A 10218-nucleotide genomic window follows, 5' to 3' on the forward strand; every position below is an offset into this window, starting at 1 on the left:
AATAAGGTCAAACAAGCCAAATTGTTTTTAAAAATAATTTTCTGTTTTTAAAAACAAAAAACAGTTTTTTAATTATGATGCCAAATATGCACTATATGTCTCACTATGTGACATTTTGAGATAATACCTTTACCTTGTATAGCAATGTTCTTCATAGAACTTGATGTTGTTCTATTCTAATCTAATGACCAAAGTTGGCAAAAATAAAAAAAGGAATTTACGAACCTCTTTAAATCAAGTTAGTTTACCTAGTGGCTAGTGCTCATTTCATAAACAAACCATGTATCACTAATCATATGATAGATTGTACATTAATCGTAAAAATGCTTAATATAAATGAGTAATTGTCCATATACTAAGTTTTGATTCCTACGTAAAGGAGTTGTTGTCTTATTATGTTTTAATTTCAACAAGGAAATATATCATTTTTATAACAAAGACTCTTAAATAAAATAGTCTTATCCCTTTAAGCTGAATTATCAATAATTATATGCTTAAGTACATACAAAATATTATAATTTAAATTTAAATTTTTGTTCTAAGAAAGTAGGGAGATCTTGGTGACCCAGAGGACCATACCATAACATGCACTATCTTTTCATATAAGAAATGATTAATCCAAGGAACAAAGTGGTAAAAAAGTGACTTTTTTTATTTATATGTCTGCCATTAGGCTCTAAATGCAGGTTTGACATACTAGAACTCATTTCATGATGAAATAAGAAAAGACATATTATTTATGTAGTACAAAAATATTGTGATACATATCTGCATTCTTTACCTCCTAAATTTGTTTAGGAAATACTCTTATCCTAAACCCCAAAATCCTCTCATAAACCAAACTAATTCCTAATAAATGACATGGCTCAGTAAAATTTACAAAGGAACAAAACACAAACAATTAAACAAACAGAGTGAGATGGGTTTAATCTGTAGACCTGGTCATCATCAACCTAAATTCTTCAAAATCAACGAAGCCATCACCATCCTTATCCACACCTTGGATCATTCTTCTACACTCTCCAAGACTACATTTATCACATCCAAGCCTGACCAGAACCCGTCTTAACTCCTTGGCTGAAATCTTACCGTTCTTGTCTGTATCAAAAACAAGGAAAGCATCCAAGAGGTGATCATGGTCCTCACCATCATCATCATTATCCTGCTTTTCATCAGAATTATTATCAGTAGTTCTATTATTACTATTATGATTGCAATTGATCATAACGTCCAAGAACTCATCCAAGTCTACAAACCCATCTCCATTACAGTCCATTTCTCTGACCATTCCTTCGGCCTCCTTGGTGGCAATAGATTTATTGTAGCCGAGACATAACAGCACTTCACTGAGCTCTGATGGGGATATTTTCCCGTCACCGTTTTCGTCTATGACCTCGAAAACTCGCTTAAACTGGCTGGAGACTTCCATGGCTTCTGTGGCTGATGCATCAAGACTAGGCCAAAGTTTCCTGTTCCGCTTAGTCTTCTTACGTCCACGGATCAACCCCACTGCTCTAAGCTGCTGAAAAAGGGTTTTTGCCCTCTTTTGGAGAGCTACAAAGAAGACCAACATAGAAAAAAGATGGAAAAAAAGTAGAGGTGGAAAACTGGAAATGGAAGTTGGAAAGAAAATTTGTTTTTCTGAAAGTGATATAAAGAAATCTCATATATATCTCAATGCATAACTATCTACGAGAATGTAATTGTCAACAATCCGTAGTTTTATATACTCATGGTTTGAGCCGTAGTTTACTCCTTGCTTGGAAATAAGAAAAGGGTAAGAGAGAGAAGGGGCTGTCTAGAAGCAAAGAACTGAGTCCACAATTAGTGTGTTTTGATAGAGTCTTGATGGGTGGACGCCAGCTAAAATATGATAACTGATAAGAACAGTGCCGGCATGTATCGTTTTCATTCACAAGCCCCTTTACCAATTATGTTTGTATAATTGTAACTCTTGTGGACTCCGCAGCTCAAGGACAGAAGGAGTAACTGACTCACTTGTTTGCTTCTGCCTATCTCGAAGTGGGTTTTGATAGATCTACAGACGGCTCCTTCTTCAATTTATCAATTATTGTGAAAAATAAGTGAGATGTGAATGTGGACCACAAATACTATATTTGTTAAGAGACAAAAGCATCATTGCTAAAGATATTCTTCTCATGATTTTTTTTTTCTTTTTGACAAGCCTTTTTGGGGAAGGAAATTAACTCTTTGCTTACAGTTTTATGAGCATTCACTCACAGTTCATACAGAAAGGATCATTTAGAAATGACCCAAAAAAAAAAGGATGTTGAATAAGGAAATGTTGTACAGTAAAAAAAAAAAAAAACTTGTATGAAACTCGCTCTTGAAGAAAAATATATATATGTGAAAAAAAAAATAGGAAATATGAAAATAGACTACCATACAACAGAGAACTTCTGAAGACATCTATGAATGCTAAATGGAGCTATACTCCTGAATAAAACTATTGAATGAAGGTTTAGAACCACTAGCTTGCAATCAAATCCATCCCTAACTCTTCAAGCACTATTTAAGACTATATTTCCGATCATAATTATTGTAAAGCATGCGAAAGACAATGGGGTAAGTTTAGATGGCAGGAAAAAAATATCATACACCTCAACATTTGGGTCGATCCAACCTCACCAAAATCAACATGACCGAAGCAAAATAGGACCCACTGATGAACTGAGCATGTCGCTGAGGGCAGCTTGCACCTCATTTGATCCATGTTCGCAGCTTATTAAGTTTGAAAGTAGCGGAAAGAAATGAGCCAAGTTGTTTTCAAATGAAGTCTCTCCCAAACCACATATTGCATGAAGAGTTGCCACTATAAGAGGCGCTCGTGCTGCCAATTCTCTGCGTCTCCCAGAACCTAACGGAATCTTCCAATGGGGCTGGCCACTAGCAGATGATTCTGATATCTGACCAAACTGTGAGCTTTCGATGTAGAACTGTAAAACCTCCTGGCAGAGACCAACAAGGTGGGACTCTACCTCAGACTCCTCATAACTTGGAGATTTGTCCTCAATGAGATTTTGTAGCAATGTGAGGCACATCTGATAAGACTCATTTTCTAGCCGTAAAAGTGGAGGGTCTTGCATTTGGGTCATGGAGCCAAACTCTTGTAGCTTTGAACGCAGTGTGGTGTTGCTGTTTATCTTGTGAGCATGTGATGCTACATCTTGCAATGCACTAAAGAGAACTAAGATGTTTTTTGCTGAGAAGTGAGATCGATACATGTTATAAATCTCCATTACCGCCTGCAAGATTTAACAGCAAAAAAAGCCAATGATCAGGATGTCAACAATACATAACATAGCCTACACAGAAATCCACCAAGATCTAATCCATCAGAGCATTAAAATCCTGATGAAGTCAATGTTATAACAAATTTTAATTATGAAATGCATTTGAAGAACAGGAAGCAAACTCTACCTGAATCAATAAAAGCTGAACAGCAGCCCTGCACTTAACGTCAGATATACAAGCATAAAGATGTTGGGTCCTAGATCTCTCTGAATCTTCGTCAGGAATACCAGACACAGCAGCCTCTCCATTATTCTCCCTGCTGGAAGATACTTCGATGTTTCTAACAATGGCATCCTCACCACTTATGAAAGAGAAATCAGGTAGTGTTGAATTTGCAGCATCTTTCAATGATAAAACAACTTCTAGCCACTTCTCATCAGAAAATAGAACACCCGCATTGCTCATCAACCGAACAAAGGCAGCAATGCCAATACCAGCAAGGCTTTGGTGAGGACGCTTAATAAAGCTTACTAAAAGCGTCAAAACTTTCTTCAGAAGTGGATTGACCGTGCTATAAAATTTCACAAAAAGATCTACCACCAATTGGAGAGCCAATGTGCATGTCTCGTAGAGCCAGGCATCTTGATCAAGCTCACCAGTATCACCATCCTCTCCATCTGGTGAGTTCTCACCAGAAGGATCAATAGCATGCCGAACATAGTCAAATATTGGGAAAAGAACAGATTCGAACACACGTTCCCACAATGGTAGGGAGAACAGGTGACCGTGATTGCGTAAAGTTTCAAAAAGCACTTGCAAGGCACTCTTTCTGATTTCGGGCCTAGGGTCAAAACTAAGTTCTGACAAACCTGCAAGGAATTCAAACAAGGTAAACAACGACACTGAACATATATAGCAAAAGCAAATACTGATGCTACCAATATAATGAGAACTCTTACCAGCCAATAAAGGAAACCAGAAATAGAGATTGTCATCCTTATCATTTATTTCCCTGTTATCTTCTTTTCCATCTTTACCAGCTTGAGGTGAATGTGGAGAATTTAGTAAAGAGCCATCTTTGACATTGTTCCTTGCACAAGACCCAAGATCTCCCTGAGCCAGTTTTGTTGCACAGAACTGAAGAAAAGAAATAGCATTGAGGCTAATGTCTTTGTTAAATCTACTATTTGTGAATGCAACGAGACAATTCACACAATCTGTAAAGGTGGTTGTTTCAGTCTCAGTAATATATGGGAAGTAATCTCTGATAATTTTCTCAGTTATTTCAAAGGCTAAGAGTACAATGTTTTTGTGATCATCATAAGCAGCAGTTGTGAATACCTGCAGTTAATAATGATAAAAAGTATTAACAGCCTGTGAACTGTATATAAATATATATACGGATATAATTAAGGAACCATATAGCAGAGATATATGAGAGCAAACAAATTTACAGTTTCATTACCATAAACATGCTCTTCCATCCAGATTTGACATTATTGACACGAGACAGAACCATTTGTGAAACACATCTGATGATTAATTCTCTTATCTCAACCGCACTACTTTTGCGCATTACAATTACAAAAGGCTTCATGAATTCATTCTGGAAATTATAATTGGCCAACTCTTCTCTATCTAAGAATTTCATTGATAGCTGGCGCAATGAATCCATTGCAAAGATTGCAATAGAAAGGTTTTCAGAGCACCCAATCGTTACAAAGAAATCAGAGAGCACATGCCAGATACTAGACCACACAAGCCTGATACGGTTCATATTATAGTGCCTGGGATAAGAAAAAGATCAAGTCAAAGTATACTTTGTTAACAAAAGCTGCATACATTACAAATAAACTGAAAGTATGCAAAGTAAGCTCAAGTAGATGTTACATACGCAATCTCGACAATCTTTGTAAGGCTAAAAACCCGAGGATCGGAAGCAGACCGCAACTCTTCCATGGAGACCTTGCAGAGAGCTTTGACAAAGTCAACAATCGCCTCACTGTTCAACTTTTGACTCCGTGTGTAAATCCGATTCATTTCAGAGCTTCCAACTTGTTCCAACATGTTCAAGTTAGAAACTAAACTCGTCATCTGTTCAGAAGTGACAGAAGCATTGCTGCCAATGCCAGCACTATCATAAGAACCTCTCATCACAGTAGCAGCTGCATACTGCATCCGCCCAGGCCCCTTTTTCTTTAAAACAGGAAGGATGGTTGACTTAGTTTGTTTTGATTTATCTGACTCATTCTGTTGAAATGCAAAAAACGTGGCATCTGGAGGAGCACCTTCTCCCAATAGATGTAGATGTTCAAACCTGGAGACACAAGTCAAAATATGCTCCCAAGCTTCCTGTAAGTAGTTCCCATCCTCATCTGCTATTGTCACTATTGACTAAGAACAAAATAACAAAATTCGTTAGATTTATGAAATTAAATTTTTAAGTTGATTAAAAATCCAGTAGTAAATTAATGACATAATGTTTAGTTGCATCCTGTGACAGCTTCTACATAGGAAATACTGACCTTAATTGCATCAATGTTTTTCTGCTTGATATCCGCAGGGGAGTGGAGAGAAGTAAACTTCGCTAGAGATGTGACAAAGGCATCTCTATGGGTCTTCATGGACATAACAGCGGTTACATGAATAGCATAACGAAAGCCTTCTAGACATAGAGCTATTATTACTTCATCATCACTTTGGTCAAGTGGAACACTGAAGGCAGCAAGCATAGGAGCCCAGCAGACCTCAGTCATGAATCTCAGAATCACCACGTCTGTTGCAGCATAATAAACTGACCTGCAATTCCATAAATATAAAATTAAATGCCATTAAAATATTGCTTTATTTGCACCTGCTTTAGCTTGCAAAAAAAAAAAGAAAAACAAAGATAATAAGCTAAATCAGTTAAATTCTTACTCAGATTTGCGTGCCTTTTCTTTGAATTGCTCTTGCATGTGCCTGTAGAGATCATCACTTGTCTCCATATGCTTGTCATCCCGCTTACGGATCACAATATTCAAAATAGAATCCAATCCCAAAAGTCTATTTGGATTAACTGATTGTATCTGTTGGGGAGCCAAATCATCTCCTTTCATTTTTATCTCATTTCTTGAAATTCTATCAAATAATGACCTCAGGTACTCCTCAGGTAAATCCTTCCCATCATCAATGCCACGATTGTTTCTTATAAAATCATCTGCTGACATCTGTATTGTTATAGTCACACATAAAGAAAAACATAAATAAACAATATCAGAAGTGTTAGCATTCTGTCTTGATATCTGATTAATGAAAATGGTACTTGTGAACTCACCTTGTTCTTTACCATAGGATTATGAGCATCTGTGTTGAGCATTATTACAGAGTAAGCAAGGACATAGGCCGTGTCAGCACTTGTAAAAACCTTTGGATTACACTTACAATACCGCTCAGCAAACTTTTCCATGATACGATCAATCTTCTGTGCCTCACCAGGCAGCCTAAAGCCTTGAAGAAAGGTCCTGATTGCCTCATCAAACTCCATTCCTTGAAAATCAAAGGAATCCACATACGCATGCATCACTTTTAACGACAACTCTTCTCTTTCACCAAGGTAGTCACCAATCAAAGTCTTGTTCAAATCAGAAGCATTTTTAAGAAAAGCTGCAATCTCCTCTGGTGAATTCCCCACCTTATTTGCATTAATAAGGAACTCAATCCCTTTCTTAGGTTTCCGGTTAAAAAGAGATATACCTTCCTGCCACAAGACTTACATAAGGTTCCTGGCACAATAACCAAACAATAAAATAAAAAAGAATGAATTCTCTACAATATAAGTATGCTTACCTGAAGTTCCAGCTTGTATGCCCGACGTTGCTCAATTGTCAAAGCATCAGAGGTCTCACTGGATGCTTCAGAATGAGAATCTGATCCTTCAACGGGCTCGTCACCATTTCCATTCGCAAGGGGAGGACTCCCCAGTTCAGTACTATTTTCAGCGTACTCAATTTTCTTGGTAGAATGAGGATCTGGAATACGCAACTGTTTGTTCATCCAATCTCCCATAGACTTCAAAACAGCTACCAAGCACTTCATGGCTTCAAGCTTCATAGTTGCATCCTGAGGAGGCAATAACGTGGTGACTCCACCAGGAGGGACACCTTGTGCAGTTTTAAGAAGTCCATTAACCATCCTGGCAAGATTCAAACAACAAAAACAGGTACTTAAAATTAGATAATATTCAAGCAAGTACATCACAAAGCAATGGAACAGAAAATAACAAAGGGAGATCAAATTTGGTATTGTTACAACTGCAAGATAGCCAGACTTTGAATCATTGTATGTCAAAGACCATGTGATATAACAAGCATGACATAACATACCTCTCAAATATGTTCGATGAATTGACATCACAATCATAATTGATAAATATGTCTACCAAAATTTGTGAATCAAAACAGAGCTTCTCAAGAAATCGGAGCACTATCATCTTCTGCTGAAAATTAGGTTGTGCAACATTTTCCAGAACTCTGAGAACAATCATAGGGAAGAACACTCCAATTTCGGCTTTCAATCCAGCTCTAAATCTTGACACAAGACTGATAAAGATAGAGCATGATAACTGAAAAACTATCATAAGAGTTGAAGCGCTGTTCTTCAACAGTGAGAGACACAAGTATTGCTTAATTGCACCTAAAAACCTGTTTCACATCATAATAAACAGAATATGTTAACGGGCAGGCTTCAGGAAAGATAAACCACTATCAATAATTGACATATGTTCCAGAGCATTAGGGAGTACTTTACTCATTAAAGGAGCAATTCAAAACCATACTTGGGAAAGGGGGGGGAAAGTGCTTTCTTAAGAGCTAGGAGTCTAGGAGAGCTCTTTCTGAAGAGTTATTAGTCTAGGACATTTAAAATAATAATTAAAAAAAAAATGATTGGCGTTTCTTCCAAAATCTAAGGAGCTGAAGTTCAAAAATCATAGAAAAGGTTTTCCCCTCCTGATCAAAAGTTAAACTAACATAAAACATTAACATCCTAAGAACAAACATTTCCAAATTCCAGCAATAGATATGCAAAAAATCAACGACAGGACACTAACAAACATAGTTCGTTCATATACACATTCAACCTCCGATATAGATTTTGAGCACTACATACGTTTTTAACCGTAAAAAACGAAATTGAAAACTCTTGAAGACTCTACACTCTACAGACGTAACTGCATTTCTTCATCATCGTCTCACCCGCATTAACAAATACGATACCTCGTATTGCAGAAACTAATAAGTACATGTAGCAGACTTCACAAACAACAAAAACTAGAAAAGCTGATAAGTAATAATGATGATAAATCGAATACAACAGGAGAAATTAAGAGTACTCATGGCAGCATTAACAAATTCAAACATACCTCTCACTGGTCCGAAACACAGCCCCTGCATTCTCTAGCAAAATCTTTAACAACTCCAAGGCGACGATCTTTCCCTTCATCAACTGAGGATCCGCCAATGCCTCCTTAGGAGGCGTCTTCATGGAAAGTTTACAGAGAGCTCGGAACACCAGAAATGCATCTCGCCGCAACTTGTTCCCAATCTGAACTTCCAAATCATCGTCTCTCTCACCCTCCCCGTCTGCCAATTCCCCCTTCCTACCTTCCAAAGCAGTCTTATACATACTAATTTCCCAATACTTGGCATCCAACATATCCTTATCCGTTGAATCTAACAAATCTGTTGGGTTCGTCGTCTCCACCGTCGTCGTTTCGAAAGCACCGTCGTGCCCACCAAGTGTACTAGGCGTGACAGGGTTCAAAACTCCATCAATGTCCTGCATAATCTTCGTTATAAATCCTTGAACAAACATCGTCATCGAACCATCCACATCCGACTTTTCAATTGGTTCCATGAGTTCTGCCACAACAATTGGCTGAATTGGAACCGTGGACGAGTCGGCTTCCATTCTCCTAAACACAATCACCAACATTTGGATCAATGATGCCTTGGCAGTGGTCTGGTTGACCACATTCTTACTCCCTAAATATATATCATAGCAAGTTCTCACAATCTGAAGCAAACAATCCCCATGAATTCGCAAAGATATCGAAGTGACTGCCGATAAGAGTGTCTTCAACACCGCAAGCTCCATCTGGTCATCGCCCAAATCGTGGCATTTGCACACTGATTCAATCAACTTCGACAACAGCTTTCCCTCCGCTTCCCCACTAGGATCAGCCTCGCCTCTCAAGTAGCCATGGGCAATAAGCTTCTGAACACAATCAACGGCTGGATCGGCGATCTTAAGAACGCCGGAGGAGGCGGCGTTAATCAGAGGACTGAGAATGGACTCGGAATCAGCGAGTGAGTACTCCGTCGAGCCTCCATCGTGTAAGGGGCCTGGGCCAGATGTATCTCCCTCGGAATCCGCACCTGGACTAGACTGCTGTTTGGAACTGAGCTTCTCGACAACGGATTTGCACTCGTGAGCAAGCTTGGCATGCTTGCGCCATGATGCGTTCTTGATGATGCGGTCTAGGGCTGGGGACACCACCTGGCTCAGACGGGAATCGACTTCCGAAGAAGCCATTCCCTAAATCCTTACGAGTCGCGATTCAGTAACTCGGATCTAGAACTCAGAATTCAAAAGGTCCAATACTCGGTGAGCGACTTCCTTGGAGGAAATAGAGTTTCTAACTCGGGGTTGATCGGAGCGAGTTGACTCAGTGGCTGGTTGCCCCGTTTTGAAACGCATTAGGGAGAGAGTGGTGGGTTCGAGGGAGAGTCACAGAACGGACTGGGAGGACTCAAGATTTAGATCGACTTGTTCCGAAGAATGGATTTCCTTTCTTTTTCCTAATTAGTTTTTTAACAATAGTCTGTATGTAGCATTATTAAAAGTCATAATTACCCTTTTTGTCTTTCTTGTCAAAATCAAATAAATAGAAGAATGAGAAATATTAGTATGGGTATTTTCGGT

At 38.5% G+C, this 10218-nt stretch overlaps 2 protein-coding genes across 2 annotated transcripts; both read right to left on the reverse strand.

Annotated features, from left to right (window-relative positions):
* Positions 1–631: 631 nt before the first annotated feature.
* Positions 632–2260, reverse strand: LOC115706358 (probable calcium-binding protein CML23). Its single transcript, XM_030633978.2, has one exon. It carries the CDS (start codon positions 1571–1573, stop codon positions 926–928), a length of 648 nt encoding a protein of 215 aa, XP_030489838.2. The 5' UTR covers positions 1574–2260; the 3' UTR covers positions 632–925.
* A 70-nt stretch (positions 2261–2330) lies between these two features.
* Positions 2331–10118, reverse strand: LOC115706357 (brefeldin A-inhibited guanine nucleotide-exchange protein 2). Its single transcript, XM_030633977.2, has 11 exons — positions 8657–10118; positions 7620–7937; positions 7084–7429; positions 6572–6994; positions 6175–6464; positions 5781–6054; positions 5150–5649; positions 4721–5042; positions 4215–4596; positions 3442–4124; positions 2331–3266 (listed from the first exon to the last, which is right to left on the reverse strand). The coding sequence occupies exons 1-11, from the start codon at positions 9826–9828 to the stop codon at positions 2655–2657; spliced, it is 5322 nt and encodes a 1773-aa protein (XP_030489837.2). The 5' UTR covers positions 9829–10118; the 3' UTR covers positions 2331–2654.
* Positions 10119–10218: the final 100 nt, after the last annotated feature.

The sequence above is a fragment of the Cannabis sativa genome, chromosome 1 (assembly GCF_029168945.1).
Source record: "Cannabis sativa cultivar Pink pepper isolate KNU-18-1 chromosome 1, ASM2916894v1, whole genome shotgun sequence".
Classification (NCBI taxonomy): Eukaryota; Viridiplantae; Streptophyta; class Magnoliopsida; order Rosales; family Cannabaceae; genus Cannabis; species Cannabis sativa.

Bases quoted from the DNA above. Each gene is read 5' to 3' on its own strand.
- LOC115706358 (XM_030633978.2), bottom strand. From the start codon at position 1,573: ATGTTGGTCTTCTTTGTAGCTCTCCAAAAGAGGGCAAAAACCCTTTTT.
- LOC115706357 (XM_030633977.2), bottom strand. From the start codon at position 9,828: ATGGCTTCTTCGGAAGTCGATTCCCGTCTGAGCCAGGTGGTGTCCCCA. The intron at 6,995-7,083 runs GTAAGCATACTT...GTCTTGTGGCAG, and splicing joins CATACAAGCTGGAACTTCAG to GAAGGTATATCTCTTTTTAA. The intron at 4,125-4,214 runs GTAAGAGTTCTC...AATTCCTTGCAG, and splicing joins CTGGTTTCCTTTATTGGCTG to GTTTGTCAGAACTTAGTTTT.